Source organism: Manacus vitellinus, unplaced genomic scaffold, assembly GCF_001715985.3.
Source record: "Manacus vitellinus isolate BGI_N305 unplaced genomic scaffold, ASM171598v3 scaffold_7_pilon, whole genome shotgun sequence".
NCBI lineage: Eukaryota > Metazoa > Chordata > Aves > Passeriformes > Pipridae > Manacus > Manacus vitellinus.
In genome coordinates, this window is record NW_021940813.1 from 20,113,998 (window position 1) to 20,132,687 (window position 18,690).

General features: G+C 38.9%; 1 protein-coding gene across 1 annotated transcript; it reads left to right on the plus strand.

Moving 5' to 3' along the window:
- Nucleotides 1-376: 376 nt before the first annotated feature.
- MXRA5 (matrix remodeling associated 5) lies at nt 377-17,132 on the plus strand. Its single transcript, XM_008919530.4, has 6 exons — nt 377-583; nt 2,941-3,070; nt 3,393-3,783; nt 6,363-11,321; nt 11,983-12,883; nt 14,438-17,132. The coding sequence occupies exons 1-6, from the start codon at nt 396-398 to the stop codon at nt 16,347-16,349; spliced, it is 8,481 nt and encodes a 2,826-aa protein (XP_008917778.2). The 5' UTR covers nt 377-395; the 3' UTR covers nt 16,350-17,132.
- Nucleotides 17,133-18,690: the final 1,558 nt, after the last annotated feature.

Genomic DNA, 18,690 nt, shown 5'->3' on the forward strand with positions numbered 1-18,690 from the left:
TGTAGAGGGAGCCACAGCAGTTTGCTTGGGCTAGATACTTCCCTTAAATTTTTCTAGTTTTTAGGTGAGATGGGTACTATCATTGGTGTACAGAATAAGCCTACGAAATTTATTACCATAGGAAGACAGCTTAACTTTGCTAGAATAGGTATTTAGTGGAAGTGATTTATGGAGGAAGAGTTATCGCTGAAGTAGAAAGGGACATGGAAGAAAGAAAACCCGTTTCTAACTGATCTTGGCCTTGATTGTCTACAGACCTTCTGGACAAGGCAGGTCATTGCTAGGTATATAAAACTTTTTAAAGAGATTTTAAAAAAAATCATTGTTTCTTCTCTCTTGTCTTCTCCCCGACCCCGGAACAACCCAGGAGGAGCCAGGCAAGGGGAGGCGACAAGATGGGGTATCGGGTGGCAGCTGGAGCTCTGTCCATGGTGCTGCTGCTGGGGCTGGGGCTGCCACCGGGCACCCTGGGCTGCCCCCAACCCTGCGCCTGCTACCTGCCCACCGAGGTCCACTGCACCTTCCGCTCCCTGGCAGCTGTGCCGGCACGGATCGCTAAACATGTGGAAAGAATCAACTTCGGGTTTGTATGGCAGCTTGGAGCAAACAGTTTTATGTTCTTGGTGTGGAAACCCGGAGTGCTTTGCACACATGTGGCAAATTGGGATCTCTGCATGTATTTTTTATGTAGAGTTGCAGAGATGGGTAGGGACTTGCTGGCATGCTGAATTTCAGATGCTACAGTTGCTGGCATGGAGAGAGTTTTAACTTAGCCTTTATGTTTCAAACAAAAGTTACTATTCATTTCAAATAAATATTTATACCATGGTGTGAATTCTTTTTTTGGCAAATAGGACTTTTAGTCTTTTACAGTGTATAAAATATATTGAATTAAACCTACTATGGGATTTCTGCTAAATGCTGAATTTTATACTCGATGTAAAAAAACACAGTAGGAGTAAAATTCTATAATGTAGCTAGGTAGCATATATACTACAATGAGATATATAGCATATCTTATATGAATACAGTAAAAACAAAGCTATTCCGTTGCCTTTGGATTTGTGGGTTTGTTGCTGTGTTTTTTTTTTTCAAGGAAGTAAATGTGATATAAACAGACACTAATGTTTTGGGGAGAGATTGTTCAGGCTTCAATTCATTTTCCTCTGCCAGGGTATTGCCAACTCACATCTGTCAGATTTTGAGACAAGAAGGCAGGGACAGGTGGTAGGTGTCATACATCAAAAGTACTGTGTAGGGTCATTTTGTGACATGAAATGGTGCAGAAGTCACAGTCCTCTTCTGCTTGTTACCAGGGCTGCCCTACAGCAGTGTGAACTCACCCTGACAACCTCAAGTCCTATAAGCTGCAACTAATCATGCAGAGACTGACAGTAGGGACCTTGAGGTTTTTTTGCTTCTCCATAGTTAAAATTTCTATCTACCAACATTTTATCCACCTAAAGCCTAATTTTAGTTTCAAAATGCTCTTGTGCTCAGTAAGTCTATATTAGAGCAATATGTAGTTTAATGCCATTTTTGAGTAAAATATGCTTCCCTCTTCCCCCATATTAAACCCACACATATCTACAGGCAGCTCTCCTCCATACATCAACATTCTATGGTAAATTTTAACCCTAAATTACTTTTGAAAATGGGATGTAGGCTTGTGAGTTACGAAGGTGTTTGGGCTGTAAGTGCATTATTTGATACTGGTAGCATCAAAGCCCTTTCCTGTCCTTGTATTTCATCACTACAAATGAAACTTTCTGAGTTGTGTCCTTTCCCAGGAAGAAACAGTCTTAACTGACTGTTGTAGCACTTGTTCCATTCTGAAAGAGAGCTTTTACCATATTTCTGTTTTCAGTGCTATATATTTAGGTGGTGAAGATTATTTTTCTAATAATTTAGAAATAATTTAGAAAAAAAATTTTATTTAGACGAGTTCATACTTTTTAGAAGTTCTGATTTTGAAATAAGGAATTTTAATAGGATGCTTGCTATATGCCTAGTTAATCTGCAGAAGGACTAAAAATATCAGAACGGTAGTCTAAATTTTTAGCAGATTAGGAATCTTTAGATAGATAACATGATGAGGAACCAAAAGTATTTCCTCTGTATTTCCTACAATTTGTCACTGTCTCTTACCTTACCTTCTAGAAAATATTAAAAAATCGAAGAAATCTTTAAAATTCTGTCCTTAGTTTAGAGACTTCATGCCCAGATTAGATAATATGTTACATATATACATAAGAAAAACACAAATGTAGAGCTGGGCCACCAAACCTAACACTTCCACATTGGCAAATCCTGATTTGCTTGTCCAAAGTGAAATTAAATTATTTTCAAAAAGTAGATTTTCTGTATTCCTTATCTAAGAGGAGTCTCTAGACTCAAATTATATAATTGGAAGGTCAGTTCCTAGATCTTATGTGATAATTGGTGTAACCAATGACATGTTGTAACAGTAAGTGAAGCAGGATGTGACTTGCTGCTTCTTCTGCTGTTTGGGAGATATCCGTTTTTAATGTTCACTCTCCAAATCCTTATTCATTTATTGTTAGATGCTGCTTTGGCAACACTGTCTAGTTTACCAGGCTCCATAGCATCATGTTTTGGCTACAGGCCACTAACCTATTACCATTCCATAAACTGAGCTGCATGGAAAAACATACAACTATTAGAACTAAAATGCCTATTTATGACTTTCACTCCTAAATTATGGCTAAAGTGCCACAAATTGAGTTAAAAGATATCTTAATGTAAACATGAACTAAGTATACTTGGCCTTGTAAAAATCTTGCAATAACTTCTGCCCCCTTGAAAATGCATTAAGGTGCCTCCAACTTTTCCTGAAAGTTAGGTTATTCTAATTTTACATTTGCAGTCTGTGACAGTCAGTGTATAAAATGTAACTGCACATGTGATTTTTTTTTCCAGGTTTAACAGTATCCAGTCTATATACGAAAACTCCTTTGCAGGACTTACAAAATTGGAATTGCTCATGATACATGGAAATGACATTCAAAATATACCTAATGGTGCTTTGAAAGATCTCGTATCTCTACAGGTAATGCTTAGGTCTTCCTAAATTTAAAAAAATCTACCTTCTGTGAATAACAGAAAACAAAAATAAATGTATTTTATAGTGCCTTTTTAGGATTAAGATACCATTTTCCCCCAAAACACATGAGAGATCTATAACTATACCTATGTAATACTTGATAATGCCAACTAACGCTCAGTTTTATTCTACCTCTTTGACCAGCATATCATTTTTCAGTGGTGCAAAAGATTCAAATGTGGGAGTAAAATTTGTGCTTGATTACTTGCTATCCTGTTTGGATTTATATTAAAAAAAATTAATCTCTGGTTCCTTTTTTTTCTTTTAGGTTTTCAAAATTAGTTACAATAAATTAAAAACCATAACTGGCCAAACTCTTCAAGGACTTTCAAGCTTAATGAGACTGCACATGGACCACAACAGAATTGAGTTTATTCATCCAAATGCTTTTAATGGATTAACTTCTCTGAGACTGGTCCATTTAGAAGGAAATTTGCTCCAGCAGCTTCACCCCAACACCTTTTCAACTTTTATGGTCCTTGATTATTTCAAACTGTCAACAGTAAGACATCTCTACCTATCTGAAAATGCTCTTAGGACCTTGCCTGCAGGGATGTTTCAAGGCATGCCACTGCTGGAAAATCTTTACCTTCATGGGAATCCATGGGCCTGTGACTGCAGTTTAAAGTGGCTTCTTGAATGGAATGAAGTTTCTGGAGGTAGGACCAAAAGCTACTGATGTTTATTGAACTCATAGTGTTGGATTTTATTTTTCCTGTTCTGCTATTTCCTGAGTATTACTAACACCATCATGTCTATCTGCAGTATTACTTTCTGTTAATGTTCAGTAAATGCATATATTTAAAAAACAGCGTAAAAAGAAGGCAGCTGTGTGTCACTAGCTAAAAATATGTATTCAACACCAAAGAAGTTAGCCATTACATTTGGAATGGCAAAAGTGGTAACGAAGTTTATAATTAGAAGGAGGAAATAGATATAACCTTTTACTGTGGTCGTTTGCACAGCAGTTTACTTTAGACCAAGGGCTGGCAATTGTCCTCAACTAACAAAACTCTAATGGAAGGTGGTAACATTGGATTTGAATGTGTTTATCTAAGGAAGGAATGGAATTCAGTTAACAAATTCCTGGTTAAGTCTTCTAACCTGGATGCTATTAGCATTAAGGTTGTTATGTAGTATGCATCCTTCACACCTATCTGTGTTTCTTCATTGACTACAAATTCCTTTTATGATGGAGCAAATCTATTTTAAGTATTTTCAAGTATTTACAATCTATTTAAGTATTTTAAATCCTGCAATTTTTTTCATAAAAGAACTAGTCTATCTTCATTCAGACTTCAATAGGAGACAAATATCACACTGCTTAGGCTGGAACACTTCTGGTCATGTGCAGAAGCAAACAAAGACAGTTTTGTAATGCCTCTTTATCATGAATACACTAAATGAGGGGGACTTTGAGCATCAGTTTTCACTTTGGGCATCTCAGTTCAGCAGTGTCCCATAGCTAAGTGCTTACTGTAGTAGGCCAGAGGGAGTGGTGTTACACCGGAGCTGCTGCTAAAATAATAAGAGGGAATTGGCATTTAATTGTAACTGAAGATGTCTCAAATAAGTGATGGAGTCACAATGTTTACATAATGATTTGTAGCATGTATGGTGAATTATGCTGGGTCTTGTCATCTTAGAATATGTAACTCATTGCAATTTTGCACTTAGCTGTAGGACAGTACTTTTAAGGGTGTTTTGGACAATACTTTTAAGTCTGTGTGTGATACTTGAATGGGTAATACAAATGTTCCTGCCTGAACTGATACTTGAGGCATCTAACTTTGATATTTTATTTCACTACCTTACATACTCTCCTTGATCCAAATCATGTATGTGTAATAAGTGTGCTTAAGTTGCTCTGCAAGTTATAACAATGAAATATTAGATGAACTTTCCTTCCTTGTGCAGTGTTGGCTTGTTAGCATTTTTATTACACTAAAACAGTAGTGATTACTGGAAGGATGAAGGATTTATCCATTCCGTTTTCATGTATGACAGATTTTGTATCTTTATATAACCATAACATTAACTGCTTTGGGAATAATAATACAGAAAGAATTATTAAAGTTCTTCAGACCAATGTGGCCACTGCCAAGTTGATTGTGGGCCAGTTTTTCCTTATCGTTGAAACATCCTATTTAAATCTGCATGCAATAAACTTGTTCATTTAAATACTCCATTTGTAAGAACTTTTCAAGAAAATTGATTTGTCAGACTAGCAAAGCATATACTTTTCAATTAAAAAACTATATGAAAATTTGCCATGCGTTTCCCTTTCTCCTGGCATTTTGCCTTATAACAACCAGTATATTGTTCATTCATTCAAAGATCCCTCATTCCTCAGAATGATACTTATTCCTAGAATAACTGGAATACATTTAATTTGCAATATGTTTCCAAACTAAATACGTAAGGTGACATTTGACTTTCTAGTGAGCAGAACAATGTAATAAAAATATGACTTTTACTTTGCAGACAAGAGTCTCTCTGGCATTGACAGAAGAGAGGAGTCAAGGCTATAATTTCCTAGTTTAGCTTTCCTTCTCTGATTAGGCTTTTTGTATCATTACAGAGTTTAGAGTTATTTCAGAAGTCAGGGAATAAGTGGCACTTGGTTTGGTTTTTCTTGCTGCTGATAAATAGCTTGTACATTCAAGAACTAGTCAGCCCATTTCAGTAGCTACAGTAGAATGTTTTGTGTATTACCAATACTGTTGTTAATTAATAGAGAAAAATAAAAAGCTTCCTGGGTTATTTAGTGAGAACTCCAGCACTTCTCAAGTAAATGCTGCATTTTTGAAAGCTGAAAGGACCCACTCCTCTTCACATTAGATCCACAAGTTAGGTGGTTAGGCTGTCATTGTACAGGTGCAGACTTTTTGACGCAGAGTAGTTTTTTACAGACTTATAAAATGTTGCTATGCACACCTCAGTTTCTAGGCATTTCATTCGGAGGGAGTGAATCTGAGTTTCAGAAGGATGGAGTACTCAATCCTCTCATTAAAGTCAGAAGAAATCATGGTCAGATTGAGAATCAGGTGCCCAATCACCTGTAAAACTAAGACTTACCATTCTAAAAGTTTTGCTTTATGTGTCATATGACATAATGCATTCCTCATGAAGTTCATTTCACACTTTTGAGAGTTCTCTAATTTTAGAACAGAGTTTTTCAGCTTATTTATCTTTTATTTCCTGTTTTATTTTCTTTCTTCCTTTTTTTTTCTTGCAGGTGTTTTAAAATGCAAAAAGGACAAAGCCTATGAAGGAGGACAGCTCTGTCCTAAGTGCAGCAGCCCAAAACAACTGCAGAAAGAAGATATTCAAAACTTGAAGGATATTTCCTGTAGGAAGCCTGTCATTCAGTCCTCACTGAGGCAAAATAGCAGCACTCAACCTGAAGAAGATGGTGACAGTTACGAGCTCCCTCTGGAAGAACTTCAGTCCTCTCCGTGGAACATTGCGCTAAATATGACTGATGAGCATGGCAATATAGTCCACCTGAACTGTGAAATCAAAAAACCAACAGGTTCTACCAAAATTCAGTGGAATCAAATCCAGACTCAGGAGATAGATATAAATGCTACAATATCACTGGATTTTGAATGTCCCATGAATCGAGAAAACTATGAAAAACTATGGAAGCTTATAGCTTATTACAGTGAAGTACCTGTCAAGTTAGAGAGGGAAATTATGCTCAGAAAGGAGCCTAAAATAAGCTATCAGTACAAGCAAGGCTCAGATTATGATGCTCTTTACTACACAGGTGTAAAAGCTCAAATAATGGCTGAGCCTTCCTGGGTTATGCAACCTCTTATAAATATCCAATTAAATCGGCGCCAGAGTACAGGGAAAAAAGTGGTGCTATCTTTTTTTACTGTGTTTTCTCAGACAATTCATACCAAAAACACCAGGCAACAGAGAAACTGGGTGATGATAGAGCAAAACCAGAGCACAAGGGCAGCACAGAGTGCGGTAGAAGGGTCAGAGTGTCAGCTGAGCTGCAATGTGAAAGCTTCTGAGAGCCCCTCCATTCAGTGGCTCTTTCCAGATGGAACTAAACTACAGGCACCATTTAATCAGAAAGACAGTAGGTTTTCCATTCTCAGTAGCGGCCAACTAATCATGAAAGCAGTGAGTTACACTGATGGAGGTGTGTACCACTGCATCGCCCAAGTGAGAGATGATGTGGACATAATGGCTTACAGACTTCTAGTGCAGCCTCCAGCTATTCAGGCAGCTGATTCAGATGTAGTGAGAGTTGAAAAAAATGTTGGAGAGCCAATAGTTTTACCATGCAATGCAGTTGCCAGCCCAGACCCACAGTTGAGTTGGATTCTTCCAAACAGTCAGGTACTCAATGATTTATCAAACTCCTCAAAAGGCTATATGCTGCATAATGGTACTTTATTTATTCCAAGAAGCCATGTCAGTGATAGTGGCCATTACAGATGTGTGGCTGTCAATGTGCAGGGGTCAGATCAATTTGTTGTAAGGGTCACAGTAAATAAAATGGTGTCTGACAGGTCATTTAAACGAATAAAACTAAAAAAGCGCCCAGGCTCAAAGCGTTTGTCAAAAACAAGAGGGCAGGTCGTAGAGGATGGAGAGGGATCAGGGGCAGGGGGGGTGGAGAACTTCCTACGAAGAAAGAACCACCTAAAAGACTGGGAAATACCTTTTAAACAAAAAAGTGACCAGGTACCAGAGGGTCAAATTAAAAAGGGGAAGAAAGGCAGAAGGAAAATGAAAATCTGGAAAAGTACGGACAGAACCCAAAACAGTAACATTGCAGAAGGTCGGAGAGTATTTGAATCTCGAAGGAGAATTAATGTGGCAAGCAAGCAGATTAATCCACAGCATTGGGCTGACATTTTGGCAAAGGTCCGTGGGAAGAATCTTCCTAGAACAACAACAGCTACAACCATTTCTGTAACAACTGCACTGCCGTCAATCATGCAGAACACTACTCCAGTCCCTCATCCGGCAGCCAGCCCTCCACCTTCAGAGACAGCAGCGGATGTGGTAGACTCTTCTGCTGATGCATCACCTGTGGGTGAAGATGAGCCATTTTCAGTCACTGTTTCACACAACACAGAAGCATTTTCAGTCCAGTCCATATTAATGAGGTCAGAAACTGAACCATTCTCCAACCACAGGGCTTTAGAAACATCTACAAGTATAGACACTGTAGGAATTGCTGTATCAGGTCCATATTTGACTCCTGTCTCTGCAACTTTGCAACCCGATGGCAAGCAGCATCTTGATGTCAGGACTGATGATTCAGCTGTATTCAAAGAAAATATCCATGCTTTCACTGAAGAACCTCTAACCAGACAAATTGTGACAAACATTCCCAATATTCAGAGCAGTTCATTCACAGTGGAAAATGCCGATAGAACTTCTGTATCTGAAGAAAATTCTGCTTTTGCTGAGCTACCACTTGATGCTACTCTCCTAGCTGAATCTCAGACTGTGGATCTTCACAGAGTCTTGGAGACAAGCATGAAGTTAAATGAAGTGGACCCAATGAGTGTTGACACCATAATTTTAACACCACCTCAGTTGGACAAGATCAGCCTAACAGATTCTCTGGGTACTACTACCATTTCTTCATCTGCTTCACCATTTGTTACAGAGGAGAGCAATGACTCAAGATACCAGCACAAAGAAACATCCACAGCTCAGATGAAAATGGCGGACTTGAGTACAAGTTTTCCTGCTTTCACATCCATCAGGGTCCAGAGCAAGGAAGAACCCGAGACCCACAGGAATACAGTGACTCAAGAAAGCATGTCCAGCAGTTATGCAGACAATTCTCAGGCACAAGAACATAGAAGCCTGGCTACTTCAAAACCAGATCTGGGGGTCATTTTGCATAGTGCTAATGTTCTTCATAAAACAGCAGAGAGGATAAAAACTTCTGCTTCCATCAGTAGACTGACCACTGTGGCCACCACAGCAGTTCCATATAGAAAGACCACGCCTTCACTTATTACTCAGCATGGTAGAAAACGGCCTTATGGGAGAAGGAGGCTGAGGCTAAACAGAATCCGGCAAAGACCAAGGCCTTTGCCCCCTGTTGTTTTAACCACTGAGGCAATGCCTGTCATTCCAAGGACACCTGAAGTTGAAGCTGTGACTAGAACTTCTTCCACAACTCTTGAAAGTCCTGATCTTAAAAACAACGAGGAGCATATGGAATCCACTCCTTCATTAGTTCTTGATCTGGCTGAGAAAATGCCCAAAATCAGAGACATGGTTACAACTTCCTCCTTTAGGGCTACTGCTTCTCCACCTGAAGCTAAAAATGTGACACACCCTACTACTCCTGAAACCTTGGCACTTCCAGTGACTGCACCCATCACAATTTTAACATCATATATTGTACACGATGCACTTCCCACAAAAGAGTCAAGTGTACCTCTTGTACCAGAGCAAAGTGAAGTGCCAGCATACCACTCATTAGACAATGTATCTGAGGAGAAGGACATGAAAGCAGATTCTAAAACTATGGATAGTAAGGCAGAACAATCAAGCACAACTTCTGCACATAGGAACAGCTTGATACTATCTACAAAATCTAAATCTCAGGAAGAACCTATACTGTTTGACTCAGAAGTTGTGGTTGATGAAACGACTGCTGGAACGTTCCAGCTGATACATCCCACTATGACTGACTTAAATATTCCTGTTGGCACAGTCAAAGTTTTTAAGGACCTCTCAGTTTCAAAGGAGCCATGGAAGCCCACAGAAACACCAGCAAAAACTGAGCCATCTCAGCAACATGAGATAATTACTTTGTCTTCCTCCTACAGCACTGCAGAAACTCAGACTTTTCCAGTTATAGAGACAAAGAAATCCATTACTTTTAAGGCTGGGACAAAGCCATCTACCTTGGATAAAAAGGAAGCTGTGTCACATATGTTTCATCATTTGCAGACAACTGAAAAGCCTCCAATTACATCCACTGCCTTTATTCCGTTTATAAAACTTGCTACTCTTCCTCCTTCCATTTCAAGCACTTCACATCCTTCTCTTCATTACACCACCAAGGATACTAATGCCTTCAATCAAGAAAGGTTCCCAGAAAAAAACCAAGTTGGAGCAGGTGGTGACAAAATGGTGATAAACTCAAGACAGAGTGTTCACCCTACTCCTTCCTCTAACCAAAACAGGATTAGCATACAGTCAAAAGAGGATCAGTTCAAAGAGTTATATAGTAGCAAGTCAAACAACAGTTTACTGCTAAATCCAAATCTTCCCTATCCACCTGCTGGAATGATACCAAGCTTAAACCAAAGACTGCCTGTTGTGCCTCCAAAGCACATTCCAGTAAGAGGCACAGTGAAGCTTCCTGTAACACAGGGTCCGTTTCGCTATTTTATAACACATCAGCCTCTTCACTACACAAACAAACCAGAGATAACAGCATACGCAGCACATACTATCCAAGACAAGAAAACTTTTGCCTCTCAGAGAGAAACAACTACCCCAACACAAGCCTCTCCATTTCACAAAACAAATCCATTCACTGAAAGCACATTCATCAGTCAGGGTCAGAACAGATACAATATTAATTCAAGATTTTTTGGAAATAACTATGTTCCAGATAACAGAGGCACAGCAGGGAGACTACCAAGTCAAGGGATCCCCTATTATCCCAGTTCCAGAATACCATTCCTTTTCAACAGAACAAGGATATTCCCTCACTTAAGTATGCACCCTAAACCAGAGGTCCCTAGTGAACTTGTCCCAAAAGACACAAATGAGAAGAAGATAACTCAGGTCTTCCCTACTGGGATTACAGTGCAGAAAGCTAGAGCTATGCCATTGCCTCCAATGCCACATGCAACAACGACCACATTACCACCAGTGATCTTAAAGATTACCCCTCCAGTCTTTCCCCCTCAGCGCACAAAACCACAGATATCCACTACAGATCATCCTTTAAAAAATGTCCATCATCGTCATCAAAAATTTCCATCTGTGCCTTATGTGGGAGGCATTTTACCACAGAATTCGACCGTAATTCAGTCTTCCACTAATTTCAGGATACATGGAGAAAGACCTAAGATTATCACAAAAGGCTCTCAGAGCATATCCATCCTTGCTGAAACAGATGCTTTTATCCCTTGTGATGCAGTTGGTGAACCCAAGCCTTTTATTACTTGGACAAAAGTATCTACAGGTAAGACAGAGAGAAATGTGTTTTTCCACATGGTTTGTAAGGCTACAAATACTTGGTTATTGCATAGAAATTCAACGTGATCATAGGAGTAGTTCAAAACACTGAAGAATACCTTCTGTCACTTTTAGTCATTATAGATAAAATGTGACTAATTGCAACTAATCATTACAGGTAATAATAACTTTGCAGTATTTCTTGTAGTAAAAGAAAACTACTACCATTTAATGAGTTCATTTTTTGAAGAGTAATTTTTGGCTATGAATAGCAGCCAACTTTGATTAGTCACAGCAGTTGGAATTTATGATGGCAACACTTGTGAGTATGAGTTTGTTAACACTGCTCCCTTAAGTAATGTTGTGTGTGTCATCTTCATGTGCAAAAGGAAAAGTTACATAAAGATTTAAGAGGAATCCTAAAGCATAAAGCCTTAAAATTCTCATGCTGTCAGTGTTTGCAAGTTAGTATGGTTAGTTCTATAACAGAAACAAAGACTAGTTTGAGCTATGGAGAGTGTCTGAAGATGTCATGTCCCTCTCTAAAGTTGTAATTGGTGTTGAGTAAACCTAAAGTATCCCAGGGAAACATAAGACTTTTTCATTGCAAGAGTGTACATCTTAAACAATTTGACTTTCTGTTTCTTTCCTTCTTCTCACCTTTCCAGGAGCTGCAATGACAGCCAACACCAGGTTACAAAGGTTTGAAGTCTGGAAAAATGGTACCCTCCTTATCCGAAATGCTCAACTTCAGGATCGTGGGCAGTATTTGTGCACAGCTCAGAACCTGCATGGCATAGATAAAATGATTGTTGTGCTCACAGTTGTAGCCCACCAGCCCAAAATTTTACTCTCCCGCTATCGAGATGTCACGGTCTACTTTGGAGAGACCATAGCAATGGAATGTCAGGCTAGTGGGACTCCAAGCCCACATATTTCATGGGTTTTCCCAGATAGGAAGATTTTGCAGACAGTCACCACCACAGAGAGCAGGATAATGCTTAATGAAAATCGAACCTTGACTATCAAGCAAGCAACTTTTTCGGATCGAGGAGTTTACAAATGCATAGCAAGCAATGCTGCAGGAGCTGACAGCATTGCAGTGAGGCTGCACATTGCAGCCTTACCCCCCATCATCCAGCAGGAAAAGCAAGAGAACATTTCCTTGCCCCTTGGTAGCAGTATCAACATCCACTGCACTGCCAAAGCAGCACCTTTTCCCAACATCCGCTGGGTGGTCTTTGATGGCACACAAATCCGACCTTCTCAGTTTGTCAATGGGAATTTATTTGTTTTTCCCAATGGAACTCTGTATATTCGCAATGTGTCCCCCAAGGACAGTGGGATCTACGAGTGCATTGCTGCTAACATGGTGGGAGCTGCCAGGAGAACAGTACAGCTCCATGTGAAGAAGCATGCATCTAATGCTAAGATCACTGGGACCTCTCCTCAGAGAACAGATGTAACGTATGGCAGCATCCTGCATCTGGACTGTAGTGCTTCTGGTGACCCCTGGCCACGGATATTATGGAGGTTGCCTTCCAAAAGGATGATTGATTCCCTACACAGGTAAATTACTATTTGAGGTGTCACAGCTGAATCACACTGTAGATGAACTTAGACAAAATCCCACTCATATATGTGCAAGTTTCATTCTTTACTTCTGTGGGTTTTGAATGAGGCACCCAATCCTTAAGAAAGAATTTGAAATTTTATCAGAAAATAGTCATGTCATGTCTTAGCATAATTTTCTTGAAAGCAGTATTACCCTTAAAAAGTTAGCTTCAAGTGTTTAGGATAAGCTACCACTATCTTTTACAGCCACTTGTAAATGCAGTAAAAAGTCCAATGGCAAAAGATATAGAACTTGTGTACTGCTTGTTCCAATGCTCTTAGTCTGTATAGAGTTGCACAGGTGCCTGATTTTTCCTGGGAGAAATAGGATCAATGAAATTTATTTCTTGTGCAAATCATTATACATAGTAAATTCAGGGCAAATAAATCAACTTATAATTATTTAAATAAACAGAATCATTTTAACATCATTGTATAAACAATTGTTACCTCGCAGTAAGGTCTGTGCAAGCCTGGTTGTATATAAATGCCTAAAACAATACCTTCTCCAATGTTTGCAATATCAAGTAAAATATCATTGCTACAAGTTTACGATAACCATCCTAAGACTTGGCTGAAAACACAGTTTCTGCTCTATAAATTATTCATAACTCATTCCTCGAGCACTATAAACAGATGAGAAATGCACTGCATTTAAATGCATAATTGTGAACAACTTTCTTCACAGCTGAATGTAGTCATAATTTTTTCACATTGACAGAAAATATATTTTGGTAGCCTGTAGATAGCACAAAACCTGGATTTCATTTTATGCCTCATAGTGGTAGCAACAAAATACTGTGGTTTTATTTCATTTTCCCTCATGATCTTTATGTGGGCTGTTTTTCAATACAGGAGATCTTCTTTAGGGGGAGAAAACTGTGGCTACTGAGGAAATTGGTTTTAACCACAATACGCAGATTCCATAGTGAAGTGTAAAGGAATAATAGCTTTTTTAGCATCTTGGAAATTTTTTTTCTTTGTTTCAAGGCTTAGCAACATTTTGCTTCTTTGCCACTCCTCTATAAAGGTTTAATATGTTACACCCGATGCCAGAGGAAGTTCCTCATCTTGATTTGTTTTTAGCATAGGACCCAAGTGCCAGACTGCATAGTTATGCTTCATATAGCTTTGTGTGGATCATGTCATTCAGAGATCCCATATTTGAATGTTATAGAATACCTTACATGCAGTCAGAACAGTCAAAACTATCATAATTTGGTATCTACTGTTTGTTTAATGGTCAAAAACACTATTAAAGTTATTAAATGCAACAGAATTGTTTGTTTTCTACAAATGGGTAGAATTATTTTTTTCATTTTCTTTTTAGTGGTGAATGTCTTGGACATTTTGGATCATCTAATTATCTAACAATAGCAATGCTCCCATCCTTTTCTTTTATTTCAATATGTTTGAGTTGTTGATTTTTCCCTCCTGATTTCACTCAATAATTAATACCCAAAATGTGATTTTGCGGCTCATGTTCCATTCTTTTTTCTTGCCTTACAGTACCTTGGAGACTAGAATCAAGGTATTCAGCAATGGGACTTTGGTTGTTAATTCAGTTACAGACAAAGATGCAGGAGACTATTTGTGTGTGGCCCGCAATAAGATAGGGGATGACTACGTGGTCCTCAAAGTGAATGTGATGATGAAACCAGCAAAAATAGAACATAAGAATGAGAATAACCACAAGGTCAAGTACGGAGGGGACTTGAAAGTTGACTGTGTAGCCACAGGTCTGCCAAATCCAGAGATCTCCTGGGGTCTCCCAGATGGCAGCATGATCAACACCTTCATGCAGTCCGACGACAGCGGCAGCCGGACGAAGCGATATGTGGTCTTTGATAATGGAACTCTGTATTTCAATGACGTCGGATTGAGAGAGGAAGGCGACTACACCTGCTATGCTGAGAACCAGATTGGGAGGGATGAAATGAAAGTGCGGGTCAAAGTAGTGGCTGAGCCTGCAACCATCAGGAACAAAACATACGTCACTGTTAATGTACCCTATGGCGATGTTGTCACAGTAGCATGTGAAGCCAAAGGAGAACCCACTCCCAAAGTGACCTGGCTCTCCCCAACCAACAGGCCTATTCCTGCCCTATCTGACAAATACCAGATCTATAGGGATGGCACCCTCCTCATCCAAAAGGCCCAAAGATCTGACAGTGGTAACTATACCTGTGTAGCACGAAACAGTGCTGGAGAAGATCGGAAAATCGTTTGGATCCATGTTGACGTTCAGCCTCCCAGAATCAATGGTCATCTCAGTGCAATAACGTCTGTGAGAGAGACAGCTATCAGGGACAGCCGGAAACTTATTGACTGCAAAGCTGAAGGCATCCCTGCTCCACGGGTCTTATGGGCTTTCCCAGAAGGAGTAATCTTACCAGCTCCCTACTATGGGAACAGGATCACTGTGCATCACAACGGTACATTGGACATCAGAGGGGTGAGACAGACAGACGCGGTGCAGCTCGTATGCATTGGGCGGAATGAAGGAGGGGAAGCGAGACTGCTTGTGCAGCTCCTCGTCACAGACCATTTGGAGAAACCCTCCTTCAGAGACCCTGTCAGTGAAAGGATCACTGCCATTGCTGGGCACACTATCAACCTGAACTGCTCAGTCCAGGGGAACCCCAAACCCAGCACGAGCTGGATACTTCCCAACGGCTCTGAAGTGCTGAGTGGCAGTCGCCTGAACAGATTTTACCACAAGAGGGATGGAATCTTACACATCAGCAGCCTGTCTGCTGGGGATGCTGGGACTTACCGCTGTACAGCCAGAAACCCAGGAGGTTATGTGGAACGAGTAGTCTTCCTGAAGGTGGGACTCAGGCCAGAAATTAGCAACCAGTATAACAACCTGGTGAGCATCATCAATGGAGAAACTCTGCAGCTTCATTGCATCACCCAGCCAAACCAGCGGGCGCAGATCTCCTGGACACTCCCCAATGGGATGGTTATGGATGCCCCCCAGGCTGTGGGTCGCTTTTCCCTGATGGAGAATGGCTCATTGACGGTGCGTGAGGCTTCTGTATTTGACAGGGGCACTTACCTGTGCAAGGTGTCATCAGAGTATGGCACTTCTGTTATGACTGTGCCTGTCATTGTGATAGCCTATCCTCCCCGGATCACCAGTGAGCCAGCACCTATCATTTATGCCAGACCTGGAAATTCAGTCAAACTGAACTGCATGGCCATTGGGATTCCTAAAGCAGAAATAACATGGGAGCTTCCAGATAAATCACATCTGACAACAGGAGCTCAATCCCGTCTGTATGGAAACAAATTCCTCCATCCTCAGGGGTCATTAGTCATCCAGCAGTCCACTCAAAGAGATTCAGGCTTCTATAAATGCATTGCTAAAAATATACTGGGCAGTGATTCGAAAACAACCTACATACACATATTCTAACACTAAAACAAATGCCTTTGGCTGGATACCAGTGTTCAAGTCACTGCCAAATGAGTGCAATGAGGAAAGTACTGCTTGCAGCAAGGCCAGGAAGGCTGAGGGCAGAAAAAAAAGGAATTAATCTGCATTTCTTTTGTACTCAATATGATTGTAAGTCCCTGCAATAAAAGGAGGCATTAGACATACTGGAACTGAGGAGACTAACAAGTTGAAAAAGGTCTTAAAATTGTTAAGACAGAGTAATGTGGTTTTTCATGCTATCCAATAGCATCTGAGGCCTAAAGTACTCTATTCCTGTCAATAGTCCAAAACTATTTCTTGTTCTAACAAGCACCTTAAAAGTACCAAAGAAGTATTAACTGTTAATAAATGAGCTGCAGTGATAGAAGTGCTTTAGTAAAACATAATTTTCTTTGAACCCTGCAGCACCTTTACATAATCTAGCCTTATAGAATATGATTACTAACCTTTCTGTTCATGCTTCTATCAGCTCTTCAAAATCAAAGACTAACTTAGCAAATGAGAGTGATCTATTTTATAAAAATACATGCAGAGGTTAGCTACCTTAACATATGAACAAACATTTGCCAGCTACTAAGGATGCTATGGTCAAATAATTCATTATATATTTTATATATATTTTTTAATCTGACTATGAGACTAGAAAGAGTAGCAATGAACTTGGTCTCATTTTATAAATTATTGGTCTTTACAAGACTCTGATACATTACTATGTTTTATAATATTAAGGTCAATATACTGTACATTTTATAATAAAAAATATTTTCCAAAGAATGTATTCACTGTGATTTTGTTTTTTGGGGTTTTTTTTTGACTAAACAGGGAACTCCAAACAGTAAGAGTATGAAGTTAGATCAAAAAAGCAGTAGTAATGTAGTGTTATACATATTTGTATTTGAACCAATTTATATTGGGTTCATTTATAAATGTTTTAGGGAAGACAAATTAGTATAATTGTTTATCTTTCTAAAAGTGATTTATTAATAGAAACTTATATATATTTCAGCCTATATTTATACTTTTTCTTCAGTCAAGGATGGTTTATTGGAGAATGTGCATAATTTTATGAACGTTTATCAATTGTGCTATAGAAATAGTTGCTACAAGATGCTGAATATGCCCATGTGTCGACAAACTATTCCAGTCAGAATTTTACAAATGTTAATTTACTTTTAAACATATGGAGACTCTCAGATATTCCTGAATTCTCACAGTTTTGATTGATCATAAAACTTACACTTACGTTTTAGAATTTGATGAGAATAAAAGCTTTATTTTTATTTTCTCTATCGACCAAAACATGTCAGAAAATAGTAGAAAGTGTTATGCTAATATTTACATTTTGCAAAAGCTGTTAGCAAAGATTTCCTTGCCCCACAAATTTATCCAGTTTAGGAAAATTGTAAGCTGTTGCAAAATGCGAACTTATCATAATGGTAAACAGAACTGAGCTACTTAAAGTAAAAAGTATTTTATTAGAACATGGATGTAGAATTAAATGACAAGGACCTTGCTGAAGATACAAGGAGTATAATTTATGTGATAGAATATTTTATAAAATATTTTAGAAGTCAGGGCAGGCTAAAAATCTGTAGCTTGTGCACAAGCATTTATTAAAATTGTGGTTATGTTACTGGCCTAACTAAACAGCACTTAATTATATCTTAGTTTCTTTTTTATGGTTTAAACTCTTGGGCTCTAAATCACCAAATCAGTGCTCAAGGGGAAGCATGTGCCAACCTTGCAGGGAGGTAGCTGCTTGTGAGAGTAGTTAATGAAGAAAGGAAAAAGAATTTAAGATTTTTAACTAGATTGCTCATGTGGTGTTTTCTAAGCTGGCTGTGTTTCCTTGAATATATCAGAGATTAGATATGTCTTTAGATCCTTTTGTTAATTTTAGCACTTTTGAAAAATTTTATATTAGTTCTTGGAAAACAGTCATACAATTTTTAATAATAATACATCTTGTAGAAGAGTCTGAAGTCAGCATTTGGCAATGAAGTAGGAGTCAAGCACTTTTATTCATTTGTCTGTCCAGCCTTTGCTTAGCAGTTATGTGATTTTAGAGGTATTCTTGGGTGCTGAATAACTTCTATATATTTCCATTAAGTAAATTTTTATTTTTTATGTTAAAGGAAGAAAATGGAATCCAAAATCAAACATTTGATCTTTTGAGATTAGAGAAAGCATCTGATCATGTTTCCTCAGTCCAGAATTTCCCCAACTGTCAGTGGAAGTTTTGGAGGCTAAGAAATTGAAATCTTTGGCTCAAGAAATCTTTCAGCTCAAGAAATTTTCTTAAGTCAAGACTTGCATGCTT

What these genes read in the sequence shown, in the direction of transcription:
- MXRA5 (XM_008919530.4), top strand. Translation starts at nt 396, where the DNA reads ATGGGGTATCGGGTGGCAGCTGGAGCTCTGTCCATGGTGCTGCTGCTG. An exon ending in GTGGAAAGAATCAACTTCGG is followed by an intron (nt 584 to 2,940) that starts GTTTGTATGGCA and finishes TTTTTTTTCCAG; the next exon opens with GTTTAACAGTATCCAGTCTA. An exon ending in ATGGAATGAAGTTTCTGGAG is followed by an intron (nt 3,784 to 6,362) that starts GTAGGACCAAAA and finishes TTTTTCTTGCAG; the next exon opens with GTGTTTTAAAATGCAAAAAG.